Source organism: Myotis brandtii, unplaced genomic scaffold, assembly GCF_000412655.1.
Source record: "Myotis brandtii unplaced genomic scaffold, ASM41265v1 scaffold440, whole genome shotgun sequence".
Lineage (NCBI taxonomy): Eukaryota > Metazoa > Chordata > Mammalia > Chiroptera > Vespertilionidae > Myotis > Myotis brandtii.
Window position 1 is genome coordinate 2,318,105 of NW_005366834.1, and position 27,118 is coordinate 2,345,222.

Here is a 27,118-nt window from a genome sequence, read left to right on the forward strand (position 1 = left end):
ACTCTTCATCTATAATTGTAATCTAAAACTATTTCTTCCAGTTAGCAAAAGAAAATAATGTTTTATTGGACAACAAAGTAAGAGATAATTCTACAACAAGTCTGTTTATTTCCACTTAGAATTTAATAAGGAGGATACTAACTTGAGGGTACATTTTTTTCAATAAAAAAATCTAATTGGACAGATTAGAAAGGGCTACGTAGGGAGCACTAATCAGATTTGCATTTGGATATCAGTGTCAGATTTGCATTTAATCTCTCTGCCTTTGGAATGGCAATCATAAATAAAACATTTTGTATTCCTATCTATTTATAGGTCTATTTCGTGTTATAGAATTAACCTTCAAATTCTCAAAATAGGTCATGAATGGCTTAAGAATCATTAGCTTCTGACATTATAACACAGGTTTTATTCTCTTTTCTTATACAAATTTAGTAGACCTGCAAGTAGAGAGGATGTTTATTAGGCCTCAATGGACACTCCAAGACTTAGCCAATTTCCTGCCAGTCTAAAAGATCCTATGCTCAAGATGAGATTCTACATTGTTACGAATGTGGCATAAAAATGGAGGCTTTAGTAAGGTCTTTGTACTTAATTTTTAGCATTTACTGTGTATTAACTTCTGAATTGATCCCCTAATTTTAAGTGAACCTTTGTGATAAAGTTTTAAAGTACAGCTTCTTGTGATATTTATATTTTTACACTAAAGTCCATTGCACAGAAAGAATTATAGTCTAAGGATTCACTGTATTATTTTGGCTCTTTAAAAGCATTTTTCCTCTTTTCTGTGCTATTTTTGTCTAATGTTGATAATTGAAAGTGCATGATTGGAATTGAGTTTTTTTAAATCACATTTGTGGAAATATGAAATTCAAGTAGAATTTTGTTAGTAGACTAATCATATGCTTATGTATTTGTGACAATTCTTTTGTTAGATATTTCAGGTACATGACAGTCATGTCTGCTATTGTGGTGTCTGGCCCAAAATATAGGGAGGAGGGTGTTTACTTATACTGTTTTTAAATAATCAGGTTTCAGCTCCAAGTTACATTTAACATTGGCAGGGAATAGGAAACCAATTATAATCCTGTATAGTTCTTTCAGAACAGGTCTAAAGAGGTGCCTCTTTACATAAAACTTAAATTTCACATTTTATATTTATTTCTGATTGTCCTTTAGTGCAAGCCTGTCACCAGAACAATGGCCAGACAAGTTCAGGAGGGAAAAAAAAATTGTCAAATTGTGTATTCTGCAATGATCAAAAATATTTCTGAAAAATATTTTATTAATAATAACTGAACAGCCTGGCCAGTGTTGCTCAGTGGTTTAGGATAAACCCATGAACCAAGAGTTCACCAGTTCAATTCCAGGTCAGGGAATATGCCAGGGTTGCGAGCTTGATCCCCATTAGGGGGCGTGCAAGAGGCAGTTGTCTCTCATCGATATTTTTATCTCTCTCTCTCCTTTCCTTTTTCTTTCTAAAATCAATTGAAAAATATTATATTTAAAAATAATAATAACTAACCATTAAAAGGAGTACTGTATTTTAAGTGAAGAGGAAACATGTGTACACATGTGTCTTTATGGCAGTCCATTAAAAAATGGTGTATTCGATAAGCAAATTAAGATTCTAATTAAATAAAAATGGACATTTGAAAGTTAATAATGCCTGAAGAAAATATTTTTATCTGTTATAACATCTTTATTAATTCAATAATTGTTTTCTTTTAAGTCAGAATTTGTAATTGGTATCTGGTAGGCATATCATACAAGACCTGAAATAATAATAATAATGTTAATAATAATAAAGCATAACATATTTTCTCAATAGCACTTTTATTGGATCCCATACCAAGTTACTTACTGGTCTACTTTATGTAATCATCCAAGTGAGTATTATGACCTCCATTTTACAAATGAGACAATAAGAGCCACATTGCAGCTAATGGCAGAGGTGGGTAGACATCCATGTTCAACTCCAGATGTACAAACCAATTCATTTAGAGAAATTTTAGAGTATACTGTATCTTGTCTCATTATTTTGTAATCATAGATGGAAACATAATTTTTGAACTTTTATTTTCTCAATTGTCTTTTCTTCAATGAATATCTTACTATTGGGAACACTGAGTAATGGCAATCAGAATGTTACTTGATAATTTAAGTCATCTAACACCCAAAACATTAGTTTTTAACTTCTTTTTTAAAAAATATTTTTATTGAATTCAGAGAAGAAGGGAGAGGGAGAGAGAGATAGAAATATCAATGATGAGAAAGAATCATTGATTGGCCGCCTCTTGCACACCTCCTACTGGGGATCGAGCCCATAACCAGGGCATGTGCCTTTGACTGGAACTGAACTGGGGACCCTTCAGTCTGCAGGCTGACGCTCTATCCACTGAGCCAAACCAGCTAGGGCTAGTTTTTAACTTCTAACGTCATTACATTAAATAGCCAAAGTTTGGAGAGGCTTCTACAGTTTATGAAGCCTTTCAAATGGGACATCACTAAAATCTCACAACTAACTTGTATAGACCCATTGATATTTTTCTTATACCCAATGTATAGAAGAAGTAAAGGAGGTTCCAAGTGGAGATGATAAAGAAAACAAATCGGTGTTGCTTCATAGAAATATATTGCAAACCAATTGTGTGTGCTACATATGTCATTTTACATTTTCTGTCAGCCATATTTTAAAAATGAAAAGAGAGGACATTTATTTAATCACTAGAGGCCTGGTGCACAAAAATTCATGCACTTGGGGAGGGGAGGGGGGGTCCCTAGCCTGTCCTGTACCTTCTCGCAGTCCAGGACCCCTTGGGGGATGTCTACCTGCTGGCTTAGGCCCACTCCCTGGGGGATTGGGCCTAAGCTGGCAATCAGACATCCCTCTTGCAGCCCGGGAGCCCTTGGGGCTGTCCACCTGCCAGCTTAGGCCTACTTCCTGAGAGAGCGGGCCTAAGCCACAGTCAGACATCCTTAGTGCTGCTGAGGAGGTGGGAGAGGCTCCCGCCTCTGCCGCTGGAACATTTCACCATGTCTTGAGACATTTTTGCTTCTCTGAATTGGTGGGTACTACTGGCATCTAGTGGGTGTAAGCCAGAAATACTGCAGATGTCCTTAGAATTCACAAAACAAAGAATTACTGGGCCTCAAATGTCAACAGTGCCAAGAGTGAGAAACTTTGATATGTTATATGAGGAGCTGTTCAAGTGAAATCAACTTTTACCTAAAAATACTTATTGAGAATGCTATTGTAGAAGTTAGATGTATGCATTTTGCTTAAAAAACCACTGGGTTTTTTTTTGTCCCTATGATATGTTTCATTAAAGCATGTGAGGCAGGTCATACATAAATAGAGACATTGTATACATACAAGGTATTGGCTCAGTTCTGGGTAAAGGAAGAATATGTGTGTGACAGTAGGAGGGTAAGATAAGGAAATGTCTTATTTAAGAGGTACTATTTCATCAAAATACTTTAAGATAAAATAGATCTAGCCATACAAAGAGATGGGAACTTTCTCCAAGCGGAGGGACTAGTATGGGAGAAACTCACAGGAACATTGACAATAGTAAAATTTCATTAGTGTTAACAAACATAACTGTGTGCCCGATCTAACTTATCATTAGGATTTTGTGGTTTTAAGGGGAACGTTAATATGACACGTGCACCATAGTATGGTTCTAAAATAAAGGCAATGGATTCAAAGTTAGGGGTGCATCTGAAAACTGAGTTCCAAAAGTGTTTTCTGCTTTTCACTAGGTATAAATTTTTCACTCTCAAAAAAAGATCTCTCTGTTGAAATTATTTCAGAATCATGAGTTATTTCAAGTGCTATAATTTAATTTTAAAAACAATAAGTAAAGGAAAAAAAAATCTATTGCTTACCTTCCAGGAGCAGGCACTTTATTTCCAATTAATCATATGAACATAAATAAGTCTTGATTTCTGATTACGGGTGGGTCACTGTCTAGCACAGCGGTTCTCAACCTGTGGGTCGTGACCCCTTTGGCGGTCAAACGACCCTTTCACAGGGGTCGCCTAAGACCATTCTGCATATCAGATATTTACATTACGATTCATAACAGTAGCAACATTACAGTTATGAAGTAGCAACGAAAATAGTTTTATGGTTGGGTCACAACATGAGGAACTGTATTTAAAGGGCCAGAAGGTTGAGAACCACTGGTCTAGCATGATGTTTTAATATGAAATGACAAGCGTGATAAAGGAACAATGCACAGTGTAATGGGCGTACAGAGGAGCAGCACTGGTCCAAATATCGGGGGTGGGGGTTGGGGGACCCAATGCCTTTTATAGTGGAAGCTATTTTTGGAGAACCTATTACCTGACCTAAATCCTTTCTTAAAACTATACTTATACCTACTATAAGCCATAAGAATAGGAAGAGAAGGAGAGGTCATCAAGTTGGAAATTAGCAAAGTTACCTATTTATGAGTGGGCTTATTCTGCACAGGAAAAAGAGGAACATGCTTCAAAGTGACCATAATGATTACCTTTGGTGATGAAATAGTAGATGACTTTAATGATTGCTTTTCTGTAGTTTCTATTTTTATATATTTTTGTAATTTGATAATTCTAACAAAAAGAGAGTAACGGAATGGAAAGGACAAAAGAGACAATAAAATGAGCACTGGAAAACAGCCATTGGAATTGATATAATGCAGGCAATTGTGGATGATGTTTCCCAGTTAGTTTTAGTTGAAATCCTTTTGGAAGAAGCTGGAGGATAACAAGTTGAGGAATAAAAGAAAGTCACAAAGAGGACTAAACAAATAATCTCTACCCGTTAGGTACACGAAAATAAAATAGAAAAGGAGTAGAGGAAGTTCTGAATTAGAGATGTGTCACTAGATAATTGTTTTAAATTTAAATTCTTTATCCTTTAAAGTATTACATGAGTCTCCTTTTTCCCCCATTGACCTCTCCCAAGCCACTCCCACCCCCAGCACATGCCCTCACCCCCCTACTGTCTGTGTCTATTGGTTATGCTCATATGCATGCATAAAAGTCCTTTGGTTGATCTCTTACCCCTTCACCCACCGCCTTCCCTCATAGGTTGGACAGTCTCTTTGATGCTTCTATGTCTCTAGTTCTATTTTTATTCATCAGTTTATGTTGTTCATTATATTCCACAAATGAGTGAGATCATGTGATATTTATCTTTCTCTGACTGGCTTATTTCGCTTAGCATAATGCTCTCTAGTTCCATCCATGCTGTTGCAAATGGTAAGAATTCCTTCTTTTTTAGAGCAGCATAATATTCCATTGTGTATATGTACCACAGTTTTCTAATCCACTCATCTGGATAATTTTGAGAGTCTCCTATATCCCAGGCTTTAAGCAGGAATTAGGCTACAGTGGCCAGCAAGGACCTGAGCCACCCATTGAAGGCGTAGACAAAAAGTGATAACCACATTGTATTTATGAGGTCTAGCAGGGTGGTAAGTGCTGTGAAGAACATAAAGCAGGGAACATGACTAGAGAATGGCAAGGGTGTTATTTTAAAAAGAATTAATAGAGGAGAATACTCTAAGGAAGCCTGAATAATTACAGAAACTGAAAATGCATAAAACTAGGCAATTTATCTTCTCTAGACCTCAGTTGCTACATATGCAGTTCTTATCTCATAGGGTTACAAATAAGAGACATGATTTCATACATGGTTCTCCATGTATGGATTTCCTCCCCTTCCCCTTTCCTTTTGAAGGAATTTGTGTCATGTTTCCAAGGTTATTGTTTCCCTTGCTATGATACCATGCTGTTATTCTTGTATGGCCAACCAAAGATTAAATAAAAGTAACATAAGTCTGGAGAGACCTATAAACTTGGATGCCAAAAAAATGAATGTACTTACCATGTTTGAACAAATAAGTGCTTCTATGCATGAGGAGTCCAAGGCAAATTTCCCTGCTCTCCAACCAGTCGAACATCCAATGGTCCTTGAATTTTGATGTATTTCATTGTCCTAAGATAGAAAAACTTTCTAGTCCCTTACCTTAAATCTAACCACATGGTACTCCTTCTTGGATATTTGTCTCATTCACCTCATTTTCATTTCATTCCTTCTTTCTCTAAAATCAGAGAAACAAAAATAATCTCCGTGGCAGAAGTCTATAAAATGTTAAATTACTGGAACCTAATCATTGTAGGGTTTGGTGAAATCAATTGGATAACAGGATTTGTGCCCAAATGGCTTTTTTAAAGCATTTCTGGAAAAAAGTAAGGTATTGATTTTCATCCAGATCAGATGCAGTGATTAAGGTCATTTGATCTGCAGAAGCCAGGCTAGCAGGCTAGTCCGAGCGTCTTTGCCTTAATAGACCAGATATTGCTGTGATAAGACTCTCAAATCTATTAAACAAACAAACCCACATACAAACAAACAATAGATGTCAGAAAGGAAGTCCAGGTCCAGAGAAAAAGAGTTTACAAAAGTACTTGAGCAGATGGTCAGGGTCCCAGCCAGCCAGCTGGTGCCTAGGATTTGGCTCTAGTTCTTGGATAGGGCAATATTTTACTAGGACTCAAGAAGAAGGAAGAAGAGTTAGCAGCTTACACCCAGGCCAAAAGTCCCAACCCACAAATGAGACAATTCTAGAACATTGTTCAAGGAGATCACAGCTCTTTATTCACATTTAGCTACGTTCCAACACATCCTATCACAGAGACAAATGACAAAGAGACTCGATTAATTTTCTCATTCTTTTTAACAGATGGTATGGGCTCCTGAGAAACAGAGCTCTCAGAATCATGTCCCTGATCTATTAACATCATCACAGACATGTTCAGATCCAGCTTAGGTGGACAAGTGGTAGTCAGGATCAAGTAACAAGTACACTTACATAATGTCAGCTGAGCTGAGCCTTTATGAGGGGGGAAATATATGAATTGCAGACAAAATATATGATTGATTGACAATCATATTTGTATTTATTTATCTTTGGCCATCTCAAAATATGTTCTAGGATATATTTTGTTAGGTAATATCAAATTTATAAGAATTTATATCCTATATAATAAAAGCCTAATATGCTTAGTGTCTGGTTGACTAGTCGGCCATTCAACCAATCAAAGTGTAATATGCTAATGATATGCTAAGGCTGCTCAACCACTGTCTATGACGTGCACTGACCACCAGGGTGCAGACGCTCTGACTGGTAGGTTAGCTTGCTGCTGGGGTCCAGCCCATCAGGACTGAGTGAGATGGGCCAGACACACCCTGGGGCCCTCCTGTGGTCCCTCCCTGGCTGGCCAACCTCCCACATCCCTCCCTGGCCCCGATTGTGCTCCAGTGGGGTCCCTCGGCCTGGCCTGTGCTCTCTCAGAATCCGGGACCCCTCACGGGATGTCGGAAAGCTAATTTCGGCCCAATCTTGCAGGCCAGGCTGAGGGAACCCACTGGTGCACGAATTTGTGCACAGGGCCTCTAATATATATATATATTTATATTTCAGAGAGGAAGGGAGAGGGAAAGAGAGATAGAAACATCAATGATGAGAGAATCATTGATCGGTTGCCTCCTGCACACCCCCTACTGGGGATTGAGCCACAACCCAGGCATGAGCCCTGACCAGAATCAAACCATGACTTCCAGGTTCATAGGTTGATGCTCAACCACTGAGCCATGCCAGCTGGGCAAATTTATATGAATTTAATATGGTATTTATTATTAAGCTTCCAGATCTACCCTGAGTACACTCAAAAGAATAAATTTATTGCTGTCTACTATATATTTTTTTAAATTATTGAGAATAGTATAAAAAATCAATTCTTTACCATCTGATTAAAGTAATACAGATTACTTGTAGGCAAGTTTTTATTAAAATAAAAAATAGATGATGGGATATTTTGGGTGGGCAGATACATTAACTCAGACTCCAATTTCCTGAGTATTTTGATATCATGTCTTTACATTTTGCACCAAACTATCTCTAAAGATTATACATAACTATAGACGTTCAGAAGCAAAAGTGAGCTATTCCAGAATCACTCAGAGCTTAAAAGATATTTCATGCATATGTTTGTTTCTTTTATCTGAGTTGCCTTGATTGGCTACTAACTTTAGTGCTTTAAATTACATAAATATGGATTTTATGGTTTGCCTAAATATAAATAAAATAAAACAGTGTTAGAGTACATATTAAACACTATGGAATATAATACAAATATTAATTAATTTAACTTTCACAACATTTGTATGAAGTAGATATATTTTTGTTAGTTAAAATTTTAAAAATTGAATCAGAGAAACTAAAGTCACTTGTTCATGGTTCTAAACTTAGGAATAAATAAAAGGTTGGGGACTCAGCTGCTTTGCCTCAAAAATCCGTACTTCTGACCATCACACCAAGAAAGAAATTGGTGCATCTAAGATAGTTAATTTCATGATTCACTACTTGTACATATGTATTATAGGAACAAGTTCAGGTGGGCATACTAAATTCTTAAAATGTCTATTCATTTTTAAAAATTCATTTTAGAGAGAAGAAGGGGGAGAGAGAGAAAGAGAGAGAGAGAGATATCCATCAGTTGCCTCCCGCATGCGCCCCAACCAGGAATCGAACCCAGCACCTCTTGGTGTATGGCCAACGCTCCAGCCAACTCAGCCACGCTGGCCAGGGCTGTCTGTGCATTTTGATACTAACACAGGAAAATCATACCTCGGCTGGTTGGTGCTTTTACCAAACACAACTACCTTCTTTGCTGGGATCATTTAAGTAAACCAGTTTGGGCAGATAAATAAACAAGTTTGCATGAGAAAAGGTTTTTCAAGAAAATGTCTATATGATATACATAGGGATTTAAGACACGTTCATTCAGTGGGTTGTGAGACTACCTTAATCCCTGCCTGGTACAAGAGAGATCTGATTTAATAAGTCCCGATTTTCACTCTGTAAATAGAGTCAACCTCTCCTCACCTGGGGATTCCGAGGTAATGTGAGCCCCAGGCTTATCTGCATATTTCAAAATCATCAAGCACATTTCAGCGAGGGCAGCAGTCAGGTATTTCCCAAGGAAGATGCTTTAGCAAGAGAAAGCAGGAACTTAAATTAAAAATGTCTCCTTTTTCCTTTTTTATTATCTAGGAAAAAAATCAATGTATTCAAAAGTACTGTTCTATAATTCATACTGTTTCATATAACTATGATTTTTACTGTAACCATCAAAATACCCTCAAATATCAGGAGGATTTCTTTGCCATGGTTTCAATGCCTATAATTTGTAAGAATTAGCAATAAATAATGTTATTAAAGCATTCCCTGATACATTAAACATTGACTGAAGCCCTAATACATGACAGGAACTATGCTAGGAAATAATAGTAAACTAATAATAGTAAAATGAGAAATAAGATACAGAATACATCCATAAATGGTTTGGATTTTGAAAGGTTATGCAGACACAACCTCTCTCTTCTTCTCTCTCTCTCTCTCTCTCTCTCTCTCTCTCTCTCTCCCCCCCCACACACACACACCTTTAATTTGTTACATTGTAGCTGTTAGTTTCTCTCACATACATTGTCTCTCATTTTATTTGTGTATGTGTTTTTATATTTAGATATAGGTTGTATGTATATTATGCATAAATATAAGTATATGTGTGCATATTTGTGGTTATCTATACTAATAAAAGGGTAATATGCTAATTAAACCGGGAGACCTTCCGGGAGACCTTCCGGACAAAGCCACGGTGGTGGGGCCGAGGCAGAGGCAGTTAGGGGTGATCAGGCCAGGAGGGGAGGGCAGTCGGGTGTGATCAGGCCGGCGGGGCAGGGGGTAGTTGGGGGTGAACAAACCAGCAGTGGTGCCAGTTGGGGGTGAGCAGGCCAGCAGTGGGGGGCAGTTGGGGACGATCAGACCGGCAGGAGGGGCATTTGCAGTTGGGGGTGATTAGGCCAGCGGGGGGGGTGGGCATTTGGGGGCAATCTGGCCAGCAGGGAAGGCAGTTGGGGGCAAGCAGGCCAGCAAGGGGGGGGGCAGTTGGGGGTGAGAAGGCTAGCAGGCAGAGTGGTTAGGTGCAATCAGACAGGCAGACAGGTGAGCGGTTAGGAGCCAGTGGTCCCAGATTGCAAGAGCGATGTCCGACTGCTGGTTTAGGCCCGATCCCTATGGGATCGCTCAAGGGGTCACAGATTAGAGAGGGTGCAGGCCGGGCTGAGGGACACCCCCCACACCCTGTGCACGAATTTCATTCACCGGGCCACTAGTATGTATATAAACGTATGTACACACATATAAATGGAGACTGATGCAATAACATTATGTGCTAAAATTATCGATTAAAACCCAAACCATAAAATGATAAGCTTTTCAGGTCAGGGAGATCAGGACAAAAAGAAAATTATTTGAGAGTTTTCCAAGGAGGACAGCAAGGGGCATGGAGGGAGAGCATTCTTGTTGGGAGGAGAGGATGAACAAAGGTGGCATTCGGGGAAATGTGTGCAACTTGATATGGCTGGTCCCCAGGGTTTGAAGCAGGGGTTGGGAGTGATGAGGATGGAAATGTAGGCAGTGCTGGCATCATGACGTGCATGGGATACAAACATAAAGTGCCACATATATTATCTAAGGAACCATTTTTAAGAGAGACAAGGCATGGTTCTTCGTTTTGACCGAGTATTCTGGCAGCAGCTAATTATTCTGACCCGCACACTGCTTGGATCGGGAGAGCAGGAGTTGAGAGTCTGCACTAATGCTGAGGAGAGCAGAGATTTGAGAAATATTTAAGTGGGTGATACACAAGGCATTGTAATTAGGTCAACAAAAGGTTTGAGGGAGAGAGGGGAGCAAAATATACTTTCTACCAGGAATGCTTGTATGGAGAGAGAGACAAGATTTCAGTTTGACTTGAATATTTTGAATGGAGACGCCTGCGGAAAGGTAGCGGGGCTTAGCTGTCTAGTAGATCGTGAAATGAGGTGCACACATGACATGTAAGTGAAAACAGACGTGTATGATATCATGCTAAATGCTTAGAGTGATATAACTGGGGAAATATAGGATCTCACCAGGGTGATGAAATATACAGGGTGGGGCAAAGTAGGTTTACAGCTGTTTGTATGGAGAATAACCCAATAATCAATAAACTAAAATAAAATGATAAGCTCTGTTTGGCATACTCACAACTGTTGACCTACTTTATTTCCCACCTTGTAAAATTCCCTAAGAGAAATAGAGTTGCATGGAAATTAAACAAAAATCCACTTGGGACTGTCCAGTTATTCTAGTGGGAAGCTGCCTTAGACTGGACTACTGGGCATTTTGCATAATGGGATTCAAAGTTTCTATGTATATGGCTTCCTCTGGAAAAAACGTTGGAAATAAACAAACCCTGGGCAGATAGAGATATATAGATATAAAGCTAGCTGTGCAAATATGTTTAGACTCAATTAGACTGCTTTTACAGTCTTCACTATGCCTGCTTGGAGACACATTGCAAACAGATTGAGTACCTGATACATCGTAATGTGTTTATGAAGGACTAATTTAAGGTTATGTTAACCTCCCCCAAGTCTATGCGCTTGTTATGTTTCTACACATTGCAATTGTGTGTATCTATCGATGCCAATCAACGTAGAGACAATTTCAAAGAAATATACTGGAATGGATCCCCTAGGCTCTGGGGATCAATGGTAGCTTCTCTCAAAGCTTTGGTTTGTCACTTTCCTCAGTGGCACGAACAGGAAACTGAGACATCTCAGTTTGCTCTAATTTAAATTAAACGCCCAAAGCTAAGTTGGTGATCACGTCTCCAGTGCTCACAAATTGAGGTTTCTGTCTTCTCCGGTGAGAGTCTTCAGTTCCAGAGCCTCCTCCGCTGTCAGTCTCCGGCGTGACTTTGAGCTCTCCTCTCCTTTCTCCTAAATGCCCATTTAGTGTTGCATAATTTCCTTAACTACCCGCAGTTCCCTCCAAGGAGCTTTATCTTGTTTTTAATGTCTTCCTGTTAAGCTCATTAAAAAACATATTTTAAACATTATACAATGGAATGGTTTATAAACGTGCATAATTGTGTCATTTTTCTTAAAGCAAGTGTTGTTTGAGATTATTATGCAGCATAGCGATGTTACAATAAGATTACACATAAAACAAATTAAAAAATTAAACTAATGTTAAATTATTGTGTTGATTCATATATGTGTGGGGTTTTTTTGGGTTTTTTGTGTGTGTTTTTTTAATCTCAACTCTGGAAAAGCAGACTTCTTATGCAAATGTGGGTAGAAACAAGGGCCGGAACAAAGGAAAAAGATAAATTATCTCCCTTTGAACCTCATTGTTGTTGTTTTTTATCAGTAAAACAGAACAGCAGTTATCTGTAGCCAACCTCAAAACCTGGCTTTGCCCTGTTGCCCTCTCTGATGTTTCCTGGCATCTCTTTTGTCTTTCCTGAGGAACTCACCCTCTCCCATCTCTCACTAAGCCTGTCATGTTTTTCCTCCAAAGCCTCTTACATTGAGCAATCAATTACTTCTAGTTCTGGTACTAAATCTGCAGTGCTTTTAACATTCATGTGAAAAGGTCCTATGGATAAAATTTTGGCTAGAACAGGTGATCTGGAATACTTAGTCTTGATTCCCAAAAGGCCTAAAAGATAGCAACATTGTTTGAAATTTTTTATTCAAAAATAAAAATGTTTAATAATGAAAAGCCCGATGCGTGAGGTTGTCAGCAGCAGTCTCCAAGTGCACTTATCTAAAGAGCCATGTATTTTGTCCAGGCCCTAGAAGCTGTTGCAATATTACTTTTTTTTTAGATGTTTACTTCTAAATATAACTTTCCCCACATTTCACAGAAACGTCAGTTACCTCTTTCCTCCTCATATTTATGCCTTTGTACTTACGTTGATTACCAAACTAAAGACATAGTCATCGGGAAGAAATATTTATCTGCCCTAAGCATTACAAGAGAAGCAGATGATTCATTCTGACACCTGGGAATGAATTTAAAATAACTGTAAATTGGAGTGGATAGGAAAACGGAAGCACACCACATAATTAAAGCTCCATCAACTGTAAGATAAAAACTAAGGTGGATGACAGGCACTACTTTCCCTTTGTCAGTGTGTGCATAGCAATCCGTCTCCTTTCTGGATACCCCCCTGCTGCTTGCCCTACACGGTAAACACCCTTGCAGGCTCTTAATTAAAGTAATTGCATTTTGCTTGACAAACTAGGATGGTTGTCTTCAACAGACTAGTCTTGGAAATAAATAAAAGTAGCTCTTTCATCCATTTAAAATATAGAAAAATACTTTTTAACTTTAAAATAGATAGACCCAATAAATCTTGTCACCAAATTGGTCTATGAGCATGAATGTAATTCCAGAGAAAGCATTGTTGAATTATTTATCTTGGGCACTGAGTAAATATGTGTTGAATAGATTAATTACTAAAGTTACCATACAATCAAAACAATCATGAATGTGTGTATTGTATGTGTGTATGCAACATATATATTTATAATACAGCTTTTTGAATTACTTAACAAAAGAACTAAATCTATACTATTTTGATGAATGGATCAATCATGGCTTTTCTGGAAATTATGGATCCTTTGAAAACACGTTTATTAATGTTTCTGGGGAAATTAAATATATGAATGTGCATATATTAACACACACAGCTCAACTGCTGTGTGTGTGTGTGTGTGTGTGTGTGTGTGTGTGTGTGTGTGTCCCCGTTCCAACAAATTACTGAGGAAGAGAACTGTTCTACACTTTAGGCTTATAAAGTACATATGAACCAATGCAGCAGCATCACTTCCCTGGTTAAGTCTCAGAAGGTACTGAAAATTAACATGGATAAAGCTTACTCCAAGGAAAATGAAATAAACCTGGGATGAAGGTAGTCTGAAGTGATAAATAAGTTTGGATCCTTGACCAAAACTATAATAAGCAGGCAGATTTTAGAATTTAAGCATGTGCCTAAAAATACAAGCGGTTTCCAAAAAAAAAGTCCAAGCTAAAAATAAAAAGTGGGAGAACGAATTCTCAGAGACAATAGAGTGAAATCTAAGTGACAATAAAGTTAATTAAACGATGAAATGTTTCCTTTTTTCTTTTGTTCTCTCTCTTCTGTCTGTGTCTCTGTGTTCTCCTTCCTTTTTAATTTGGAGTTTGTACTTATTTTTAATACCTTGTATTTCTGTCTCTATCTATGATCCAAAAACTGTTTTCAAGCTACAAAGTTGAACTGAATTATCTAGCTTGCACCACCAGAAACCAAGTCTAACTTAATATATTCTAATCAACTAAATGATCTTATAAATGATCAGATTTCAAACTGCTGACCAGTAGAGGCAAGAAAATTGGTTTCTTTGTACTTTTCTATGATCCAATTAATCCCTGGCAGAGCACCTAATTTCTCTCTCAAAAAATCCTGATCTCAATTTCCTTTTCATTCCTCAAATTTAGAAAGAACAAATCTCTAAGAAGACTTGGTTTATATTATAGAAAAACACTGTAATAATTACAAGTGTTTGGGCATCAGGGTTTTGATTCATGCTATTGAAGTGGGATTCTAAGCCTTTCTGAGTGACAACAATTAAAACAAAATGTGCAGCTGATTTACAAGAACAGGTTGTAATCGGTTCTAGTATCATAGTCTTCCTACTGAAATACTTTTATTCTATTACAATATAAGATTTTCTCTTATGCTGAAAAGTTTTAAATACTATTATTGTAAATCATAGCACTCTAAATTCCTTTTGAATGATACAGATATTTTAATTCTAAAGCAAAGATCAATTAACATATTAATAGAAAATAACTTACTGTTATTTACTTTTTTATATCAAAGACATAATTAGATTTCTTATTTCTAATACAAATAGTTACCTTCCTTCTTGGCTTTTTGACATATTTGCATATATGAAACAAGATTTACTCCCTTTACTACAATTTTTTAATATAATCACTGTTCCAAAATTCTTCGATTTGGTAAGACAACAAATTGAGACCCGACCAGAAATTTTGGTATCAGTATCTAGTAAAATCAGGTTTTTCTTAAAATCTGTAGTACCATGATTCTCTAGTCTCAAATCTAGAGTATATGTGAAATACAGCCACACCAATGTTTTATTTTCCAAGAAACGATCAACCACAAACCACACCAAATACATCATAAATAAATGGAAAGTGTAGCAAAATAAATAAACATAGTACAGAAGGTGTGAATGATGTGTATAAAAACCCTGCATGCACAATCTAGGGAATAAAGGTTCAATATATAAATTTTGAGGGGCACAGCCCCCCAAACACTCAGCCGATAACAGTGCTATTTTATCAGGTTTGTTTAATTGCATTATGCAGGTAATGGGGTGAGGGTGATTTTACATGAAGGAAGTACATGTAAAAAAATGTAAAGGGGGATGTAGGAAATCAAGTTTTGACAAGAACACTTAGGAAAGTCCAGTTTGAAGAAAAGCTTTCATGGACGTGATTGAAGGAAAAATACATTAGGAAAGATATACTCTGGCAAGTGTTTAAGCATTCTGGACTTCATTATGTATATTAAGGAGAATTGCTTAAGGCTTATGAGCAAGAAGCTGCTATAATCAGAGGTGCTTCAGGTCTATTAATCTGTCAGTAGCATAGTTCAAGATCAAAAGCTAAAACATAAATCTCATTAGCAGTAGAGGTTGTTCAAGCTGGAAACGTATCTATATGCAAGAGGGGATTGGATAAATTCTTGTTTTGCTCTGGAATCTAGGGGAGTTTGTCACAATTTAGTGTTTTTATATTGATACTGTGAAGGGCACTTTGTATTTCTCCCACAGACTAACCTTTTGTTTCTTCTGTCACAATAGAAATAATAAAGAACCAGGATTCTTCCTGATTATGGCTTATTTCTTGGAATTTTGTAATGTTCTGCAGCCAGAAAGCTAAGTAGTATGTAACTAAATACAACTTAGGAACAACAATTAACAAACATTCACTGCTTATTCTGTAGTTTGTTATAACTACATAAACACACATATGTACATATCTTCACTCAACGCTGATGTCTAGTTATTTGTGCAAATGCAAAAAAAGTCAAATTGCTAATATGATTAGAGGTTGGTACTCGCTATTCATAATATGAACAAATACCCCAAAGTTCTACTTTTCTTTCCTTAGACTTTAATTTAATATAATTTTATTATGTGTATTCAACTTATTAATCAGTTATCATCATGCCGTGTTTAAGATTTATAATGTTCTCTCATAACACCTTTGAATATTCTATTGAGAAATCTCTCTCTCTCTCTCTCTCTCTCTCTCTCTCTCTCTCTCTCTCATTTTCTTCATTCTTTGCAGACACCATCCATCTTCGAGTACTTGAATCCTCCCCAGTTGGCACAGCTGTTGGAAGTGTAAAAGCAACTGATGCTGACACTGGGAAAAATGCTGAAGTTGAATACCGAATTATTGATGGTGATGGGACTGACATGTTTGACATCATAACTGAGAAGGACACACAAGAAGGCATCATAACTGTGAAAAAGGTGCACACCATCAGCATACGTTATCACCCGACTGTAGGAAGGAGAGATTTCAATATGTAGTCTCCACTCATGCATTATCCATTCAGAAATCTCACCATCGTGTTCAAATGTAATTTATATTGTGCATAGTCTGAGAAACACAAAGCCAAAGATCTTGGACATTTTGACCAAATGTTTTCTTTAATGAAACAAGAAACCTGAGATTTCACAAAATTTACAAGACAAGTTAATATACAAGGTGGGGCAAAAGTAGGTTTACAGTTATTCATATGGGGAAATAACACAATAATTAATACATAATAATACAAGAATAAACTCTGAGTTTCACATACTCACAACTGTAATCTTATCTCTGCCCCATCCTGTATGTGTGATTATATTTCTGAGCCACATTAATAAAAGCCTTCCATAATAATATTTTCTTAAATAAAACAGTTAATAGCTAGTAATGTCAATATATTATCACAGTTGGAGGCACAAAAAGTAGCATACCTTCTATCCAGATGTATGAAGTAATAATTAAGCTGCTAATAAAAATAAATAGCATGGATTGGAGAATAATTTAGTTGTTCACATTTTCCCTTCTGCTACATAAATTAAACTTTTCTGCCAAGATATGTTTATTAATATGGTTTAAAGGTAACTGCTTGTTGTTGTTTTTTTATTACAGAGTCAGTATCATCATTATAAGAAAAAATAAGACACAATAAAATTTAGATCCAATGAAATATCCTAAGCACTCTATGCATAAAGTGACCACCTTAGCACTGGTTAATCATAAACTATCCTTATATTCTATTGCACAGCCCAAGGTACACAAGCACTTTTAAATGGACAGTAACAGCAAAGGGGAAAGCAGCTTTCTCATTACTTTTCATGACTGGGAAGTAATAGTCATGCAGGTGGAATCTCATATAGCTGTTGAAAGTTTTATATTAGTCTTCACAATTTCTTAAAGTACAAGGAGCGCATTAAACTGAATAGAAATATCACAACTTAAATTTAAAAAGATAACTGAATTTTTTCTTAGAAAAAATTAGCAATGGCCAACCTCAACCCCCCCGCCACACACACACACAATCTATCAGCCTAATTTTGTCACCACCTTAGGTTTTAATCCTTTCTAATTTTTCCAAGATTTAAAATTTCATTTTCCTATGCTCTAAAGCAGCGGTTCTCAACCTGTGGGTCGCGACCCCTTTGGCGTCGAACGACCCTTTCACAGGGGTCGCCAAAGACCATCCTGCATATCAGATATTTACATTATGATTCATAACAGTAGCAACATTACACTTATGAAGTAGCAACGAAAATAATTTTATGGTTGGGTCACAACATGAGGAACTGTATTTAAAGGACTAGAAGGTTGAGAACCACTGCTAAAGTATCACAAATTGAATATATTAAAAAGTAAATTTGAATCCTATTGATATGTTAACATATTTTAAATTACTTTTATTTATTTACAGTTAATGGACAACTTAGAACTCAATCATGCTTTAAAAATCATACTGTAACTTGGAAGGTGCATCTACTCCATTTTCCCTCACTCGAATTTCATGGTTTATTTTTTATTAAACAGCCACTTGACTATGAGAGCCGAAGACTTTACACTCTGAAGGTGGAAGCAGAAAATACCCACGTGGATCCACGATTTTATTACCTAGGACCATTTAAAGATACAACGATTGTCAAAATCTCTATAGAAGATGTGGACGAGCCTCCCGTTTTTAGCAGATCCTCCTATCTGTTTGAGGTTCATGAAGATATTGAAGTGGGCACAATCATTGGGACTGTAATGGCAAGGGACCCCGATTCGACTTCTAGCACCATTAGGTAATTATGCATATGTTTAAGATGAACAGAAACAGAATTGAAGTAAATATAGATGTCATGAAATTCTATTAAAAGCATTTAATGCACTGAAAGATAAGAGGGCCTCTCAATAAGTTGTACATAACGTTGTCTCTGTTTTGGGGCAGGACATGCACAAATTTCATAGTTCCCTTCAGTTCTAATCATGCTACTGAGACTAAAACGTGTCTTGTATCGTCTGCTTGTCTCTGTAAGGCATTTGTTGCTCTGATCCTTGGTATAGATAAAGGGCACAATTTTACTATTTCATCTGTACGTTTACAGTGCAACTAAATCACATTATTTGTGCTTTCAAGTTCTTAAAGAATATGTGAAATTGAGAGGAGCAGTAAGTTAAAATATAATTATAACAGTGTTTCAATACAGTTACATTGTGGTGTTAGAAATTCTCCCATACTGCTGCCATCAAAGCAGAAGTGTTTTTTGGTTGTTGTTTGGCTTGATCAACAAATATTAGAACATTCCAGGAAGACAAGAGTAAATGGCACAGTTTTCTAATCCACTCATCTGCTGATGGGCACTTAGGCTGTTTCCAAATCTTAGCTATGGTGAATTGTGCTGCTATGAACATAGGGGTGCATATATCCTTTCTGATTGGTGTTTCTGTTTTCTTGGGATATATTCCTAGAAGTGGTATTACTGGGTCATATGGCAGTTCCAGTTTTAGTTTTTTGAGGAAACACCATACTGTTCTCCACAGTGTCTGCACCAGTCTGCATTCCCACCAGCAGTGAAGGAGAGTTCCTTTTTCTCAGCATCCTCTCCAGCACTTGTCATTTGTTGATTTGTTGATGATAGCCATTCTGACAGGTGTGAGGTCGTATCTCATTGTTGGTGCGGGGGTAAAGGAGACATATGTACTACTATTTGTAATTCTTTAAACAATAAAGAATAAAAATAAATAAATAATAAAAGAGTAAATGGCAGCCGGAAAACATATGAGATGTGATAAATGCAGAAAAATATGAAAGACTCAAAGTTTTCACTATGTCTTGTATCATTTTGAAGAAGTACAGATGTCTATATATAACACTCAGCATCAAAATGACTGCTCACTGTAAACTGTTAGTCTGTCATGTGTTTTGAACTTCCTGTGCTTCTCTAATACCCAGCAGGCAGATTTTGCTTGCCCCTTGTTCCATGCGGACCCATCACACAGGAGTTCACATGGCTGGTGGTTTCCACGTGCCCTGTCCTCTGCCTTCTATGTTTGCAGCAGTGGAATTGAGAGAGCCTCTGATTTTATGTGCCCCCTGACTCTGCAAATCTTCAATGAAGTCATACTTTATATATTAACATTACTATTTGATTTATATAATTTACCCAAATATTTTCTTCTATTCACATGCAGCATCACAGGTTACATATTGTCAGAAGAAATGTGTACATAGTAATCACGTAGAACTCCCATCTGCCAGCATCACCTTCCCATAAATGCCTCTTCTCCAATCCATTTATCTTCATTGAAATTGCTGCATTTTTTAATTTTTTCCCTTTGAAGCTTTTAAATAACCAATATACACATTTAATCTTCCTCTTTAAATACGTACCCAGCATTTTCTTGGCATAGCTCCCAACTGACTTTAACAGGCTGTGCTCTATGTTCCTGATTTTAAAATGACCTTTAAAAAGAAAAGAAATATAATATTTAGAAGAGGTCAATTTAAATCTAGTTACATTAACTGGCAAACATAAAGATATTTCTCCACACAATGAAATGGATTTATCATCCTCTTGTTGACTGATAATTATTTTATGTCAAAATATGGCTGTGGAGTTTTGAAACAAAAAATAAAATATTTTACCTGGATGCAAGTATTAGGACTAGGAGAAAAGAATCCATTTATGTATCCTATGTGCAATAGAATTAATAACTGTATTGATTATTGACAGAGTCTGTACCATGAAGGTTGTTGTATACTTGAATTTATGCCACCATGATTTAGAAAATGCATTGATTATTGACAGAGTCTGTACCATGAAGGCTGTATACTTGAATTTATGCCACCATGATTTAGAAAATGCAAGTAAACATTCTTGAAAAACCATTGAGGTTAAAATTATTTTTAAAGAAATAAAGTAGCTTTATGAATGCAATGTAATTACAGGATGGATAATATGGATATATTATAAATTGTCATATATTATGGATCTTGAAGTAATAATCAAAGGGATTTACTTAAAATGTGTTTTGAAAATGATTTTAAAGAGGAAAAGGAAAATTAACACACAATTTGCCAATAGGTAATTGAAAAATATAATTATATCAAGTTTGAACATGAACCAGGGTCTCTATCTTCAAGATAATTTTACATAGCCCTCTAAATTTTGTCATTATTCCTTTAAACTAAACTACAACAAATAATTAAAACAAAATATGCATTCATAGATTTGGTGAACAAAATGGTGTTTTATATTGATTTACATATTGCAACTTCATGTCATATTTCTATAGAAATAAGGAACCCTATAATTTGCCATTTATGCCAAAGAATGCAACTAATATTTGCGGATCACCATATCATATATTAATGTCTTTCTCAAGGAGTTCTTAGTCTGTTAAGGAAGATGATTCAGTATGAGAAATAATATTCACTGAGTGCCTACTAGACACCAAGTAAGATGCTTGGTGTTTTCATGTTTGCTTTCCTGTATGAGATGTGAGATGAAATGAATTCCTACTGCAGTGTGTTAAATGACAGGGATGAGTGGTGAACAGTACTTTATGATAAGTGGGGGCAAATAGATTCTACTTCAGGTAATAATGGAACACTCCAAGGAGGAAGTAATGTATGTTGTCTTTCAGAAGTAAAAGAATTTTGTCAACTTGGGATAGAATTTGTGAATTATTCCAGATAAAATGATACAATGCTTTGCTTTATTTGTAAGTGGTAAGATGTTTAGTTTGAATATGAAACTGAATTCATATTATGTTAATAGAAAAAAATGCTAGAATTTACTAAGGAGATTTATAAATTACTGGTATGTTCTATTTAGAACTGATTTAAGTAAATTTTCATTGATTTTGGTAAATATTATACAATTTTGAGACACTACAAGGGAAGAGTTTTATGGCACCATTTAATTATTTGTATTATTACTTACAAAACACACTTTAAAACAATATTTCATTAATTTTTCCTTAAAATAAATGAGTTATGGCTTAGGAAAAGATATACCATAACTCAATATTACTCCTCATCTTGTCATCTTTGTTTTGTTTTGCCTTTTTTAAATATACAGTATTAAATATAACTGGAGGATCATGCTTGTTAATTTAAGAACTGTGAAACATTTGTAAGCCACTACATTTGTGAAGTGGCAGCAACCGATGAGGGGTAAAGCTGTTTTAAACCTTGACCTACAAACCAAAAAAATAATGCAATTATCCAAAGTACATCAACCTGATTGATAAACCTGCTGTTTGGCTCTAGAATGATATCCAACACAATTCCGTTAATCAATTTGCAGAATACATATACTAAGGCTTCATTTGATATAAATGTATAAAAACTTATATCCCAAACTTTTCTGTTTTTAAAACATCTCTGGTTAATATGTATACATCTTTCAATGATACATTTGGTGAAGAAACTGAAGCTACATAGGTAATCAGTCCATGAACTAAAAGAAAAAAATCATAAATTGTTGAACTACTACTGTGAGGAAAGTAATATTGTCTCCAATTTTCTGACTAAGAAAATGATTTTGCTTCTGGGAATGGTCTGTTGCATTGGCTCCTTATGATAATTCCTCAACAGAATTCTCAATAACTAGGTAAAGTCAGTTGATAATGTTACCATATGCAATACCAGCAGCTGTTTTGTCAGGAAATACATCAAGACCAGTTGAATATGGAAATAGATAATGATAATAACAAAATTTAGAAGAATAGAACTAGGATGCAGAACAATTTGCCAATGCATGCATTGGGAAGAGGTGTGTGTGTATGTGTGTGTGTGTGTGTGTGTGTGTGTGTGTGTGTGATAAATTGATAAAATAATCTGTGTTCTAGATCAATACTATTCCTGAAATTATTATATATCCCTACATGTGTGTCTTTGCATTTTACCATTTTACCCTACAAACCATCAGTGACACTGCCACCTATTTTTCTTGGCCCTCTATGTTCAGATTTTCCTTGGATCGTCATACTGACCTTGACAGGATCTTCAATATACATTCTGGAAATGGATCCCTTTATATATCAAAGCCACTTGACCGTGAACTATCTCAATGGCACAATCTTACCGTTATAGCTGCTGAAATCAGTAAGATAAATTTTATGAGTACAATATTTAATATATATTTTTAGTTTTAATTTCATATTGAACATAATTTATTTTTGTTACAAACATGATATATATTTTAATCTAAGTTTTTAAAAAGTTTCTGAATGCCTATAATTTCATCAATCATTTTTATATATACTAAGTAATAGCTGTGGGTCTAGATAAATTGGCATTTTATATTAATTAAATAAAAATCTATAATTGGGAATTAAAGATAGTCTCTGTTGGGGAAATAATATGTATTAGATGTGTTTCATGGACACTATGAATTAGAATCTGTGCTAGATGTTGGATGTATATCATTTAATTTTAACAACAAACATGCAGGTAGATACTTTCTTTTTACAAATAAGGACACCAAAGTAATTGTAATAATACTAACTAACACTCTGTGCCAGGTATTAGTCTAAGGATTTTAAATTAATTTTCTCTTAATATTTTTATTGACCTTATTCAACAGAGAAGGAAATACGTTTCCAAGGGTTTTAGGAACTTGCCTAATGCCAGAAGTGTGCAGGGGCCTCCACAGTGTTAACTAGACATGGAAACAGCAAAGCATTAAAATAAGTTTGTGGCCCTCTGAGTGTGAGACACTGAACAATTGTGCATGCCCACGAAACCAGCTTTGTCCACACATGTAAACCTGCTCATGGTTTCTGAATCCTGTACTATGATGTACATGAAGTAGAGCAACACCTTTACTTTCTTTAAAAGCCACACTAATGAGGGTCCTACTCATTGTAAAAAAATGAGCCTATAAATTCCATGTCTGAAATAACACGCTGAATCCACAAACATATACCAAGGTCAAGGTATTTTAAATATCCATTCCAGGATTTGGAAGGCAGAACCTTGAGGCTGAATACCAAGTGTCTCAGAAATATGGAGCTAGGCCAGATAGATCACCAGCACTGAGTGCAAAGCATCAAGATAATAGATTCAGCTCTCTCCTTGAATCTGGCTCAGATATATGGGTTAACGTAATGATCCATTGTTCCCACAGTGAGTTATAAATGGCTGTTCCTTTTAAGGCTAACCGAAGTTTTTTTTTTTAGTTTTTCTTTAAAGAAAGCTTTTATTTCTATATTTGTCTCCATGTCACCATGGTTAGAAGTACCTGATAGGATCCAATCTGGTCATTCCAGATAAATGTTTGTTTGTCTCTCTGTTGCTTCAAGATCCTTCTTCAAGCCAGTGAGCTAGAAATTGCATTTTCCATTTCAGATACTGTGAGAAATTTAACTTCCAAAGCTAGTTGAAATAATTATGATTCTGTAAAAGGCTAAGCCAATTACATTCTTCTTTTTAAAAACTAAACTTATTTCTTTCCCTTAAATGAATCAATCTATGGAGAAACTGCTGGGAATGTCTACCTGCCAAACCACAAGTAGTCAAAGGCCCATTATGCTGTTCCGGTTATTAATGGGAATGGGGGTAAGAGGGAAACAGCACACAGGAAATTGTTTTCACTAGATTTTAAACACTGGGTTTATGATACCCATGTCATACACCAAGCCCTAAGCAGGGCAGAATGACATATAAATGTACTTCTTACCAATGTGTTTCCAGGCCCTTCCTCTAACCGTTTAATTCTACAGTCCACAGCAGTATATCCCATCATATGGCAAGTGCTACTTCAGGTAATTATTTAGTGCAGTATACCATGAATAACTTATGTGCTTCTTCTTTAAAAACTAATTTTAGATACCATGTGAAGAATAAAAATCCTAAAATTAAGGTCACAATCAGGGATCGTAGGACACATCACTGTAGAGACCCATGAGTTCCTCCACCACATCTGAAATGTTAGCTATAATCATTGCAATTCGTTCTGAGGACAGTGGAGTAGAGTTTATGCTGAAGGACTGACTTCTTACCTATACCTAGTTCCTTATTAGTGTCAAGTCTTGCCCTAAGCAGATAGAAAAGATGCATCTCTCTAAAGCCTGAGATTTCTCGATAATGATAATGATTTGATTTCCTCTTCTGAGAGATGTGGAAAAGCCTGTGGATACATAGGCACAGATTCATCTTTGGACAGAATTTTAAGATTCTTGACTGCTGATGCATTCTTGCTACAACAGACTTGGCCTTGATGACTGAGAGAGACTCGGGTGGTAAATGCATGCCACTACTCTTCAGTGTGCTCCTTCCTCGGAATGCTTTATACTTTTACTTATACAGAGGCTGCAGCATACGCCAGTAAAAAGGATCAGTGCAAGCACTGTTTTTAGAATAGGCGACTCCAGGCTTGATGCTTTACAAAGCACGTTTCCCCTGTGGCTTTAGCTTTTCATTGGAAGAGCCTTGAGTTCTTTGTAAAGAGCCCAGAGAGTCTCTACCTACAGGGGGTGGGAAAAGTAGGCTCACAGCTGTGAGCACGGAGAATACCACATTTATTCTTGTATTTTTTTTATTAATTAATTATTGTGTGACTTATTTGTATTGCAACTGTAAAGCTACCTTTGTCCACACCTGCATTGTTAGAGAGGAAACGGACATAATAGTGCAGTTTTTTAGATATGAGACTGTCTCTTTCTCTTGACTCTGTGACATAGTTAGAAAGTGAATTGCTACTCACAAAAGATTTATTTTTAGGTCAAGACTTTGAAAGAAAAATATTGCTATGTCCACGAACTATGTAAGTAGTTTAACGAGCATGTTCTAGAAAACATGGAAGAATCATCCCTTCCCGCTCTTCTCCAAGTAACTTTAGAGAGTTGAGGGTTCATATGCAGGTGAGCACTGTGCCTCTGGGTGTTAACAAATGGTCTAGAAGCAGGAGAGGTGGAGAGTAGTTGAAAAACATTTTTCTCCTCTCTTCACTTTTCCCCACAGGTGCCCTCTTCAGACCCACATGAATTGTAGGAAAGCTAGTTAACAGGTTTTATTGTGTGGATGCTTTGTATGGAGAAAGAACATAAGCTCTTAAGTAATGTAAGGAAATGAAGAAGATATGGCTGTGATAACAGGGACAATCTTAATAATAATAGTCAATACCAACAAACTGAAACTCTGCTCAGAAGTTTCGTGCATTAACACATCTAATTTTTCAAAAAGCTCTACAAGAAGTTCTATTTTGATTCCTGTTGAGTAAACTGAGGCATTAGAGAGATGGAATAAATTGACCAGAGTCACACAGGAAATGAGTGGTGGACATGGGAATCAAAGCAACCCTCTGTTGGGCCCCAGGAACTGAACTCTTTAATTACCCGACACAGTGAGAAGTAAAATATGTAGCAATAGATTAGATGAAACCAGAATCTGAGAACTGAACACATGTGGGTTAAGAAGACTGAGGTAAGACTGAGTGTTAAAGAAGGCAGGCCTTTGAAAAGTTCTCTTGAAATAAGAAGGAAAGTAAATAAACTTCAACATGGATTTAGCATTCAGCCTGCCTGCCTTCATACTATTTCAGCCTTGTAAATGTCCCTGCTGAGTAATCAGTTCTTACCCAATATTTTTAAAAAAGTGCTAATCTCTTTATTTTAGCAACATTATAATTACATGGAGAGAAGGGAGAAGAAATACATTCTTTTGAATAGTGACACACTCCCTATTTGCCCGTGACAATATATTTACCCTTGTACCTAAAAAATTATTTAGATAAAATTAGAAAGTCAGATAATCTAATTTCACTCATAACGCATGTTGATAGAGGCCATTAAATAAGATTGCTGCTGTCCCTCAGCTCATCTGCTCTTTGTATGTTTGTTTTGCTTTGTTTTAGCTAATTATCTCTTTCTCCTTTTATATTGATCTTCAGCTTGAGTTCACCAAAGTTCATCCAGAATTTGAACCATATCCAAAGACTGAGATTTTGATATCACAAAGGTTGATGAATATAACCTGAATTTAAAATGTCAAAACGCTCTCAGATATCAGTACCTAGAAAAAATCTATAGTGAAGATAATGTAATTATGATTGATATTAGGTTATTAACCAAGGCTAAGCTTAATAAACATTTCTATTGTAAAATTCCATTTTTGGAACAATTTTCAAATGTATGTTTTTTATGTGAAAATGTTGATGCTCTTGATTTTAGCATTTGTAGCAAAATAATAATAATTACAATACTGCATGTTACTACTGAGCTAATTTTGTTACACAGAATTGTGCCTAGATTGTTGAAACAGTACTAGTAATAATTTTATATTAATAAAATAAATTTCATTGTAAATTTCTATCTAATTTGTAAAATTAGTAGCTATGTATCAAAATTTCCAAAAGGAGAGTTGAGAGTAGCTATTGGAATACATCTTAGTAATAAAAGTAGACAGGTAAGTTGTAATATAATAGCTACCACTTAGGAGCTAATAACTTTGGGGGCAGTACTAATTTATTAAAAACTACTTCTTCAACTAAAAAAATCAGGAAAGATTAAGTAATATAATGATGTCTAATAAAGCTTTATTAAATATTTGTTATATATATATACAC

At 36.0% G+C, this 27,118-nt stretch overlaps 1 protein-coding gene across 1 annotated transcript in view; it reads left to right on the forward strand.

Annotated features, from left to right (window-relative positions):
• CDH10 (cadherin 10, type 2 (T2-cadherin)) overlaps positions 1–27,118 on the forward strand; it is a 135,787-nt gene that overhangs the window by 97,671 nt on the left and 10,998 nt on the right. Inside the window, exons 6-8 of the mRNA XM_005874481.2 lie at positions 16,323–16,510; positions 18,093–18,346; positions 22,520–22,656. Of these exons, the coding sequence (XP_005874543.1) occupies positions 16,323–16,510; positions 18,093–18,346; positions 22,520–22,656 (579 nt within the window). The remainder of the gene's footprint in view (positions 1–16,322; positions 16,511–18,092; positions 18,347–22,519; positions 22,657–27,118) is intronic.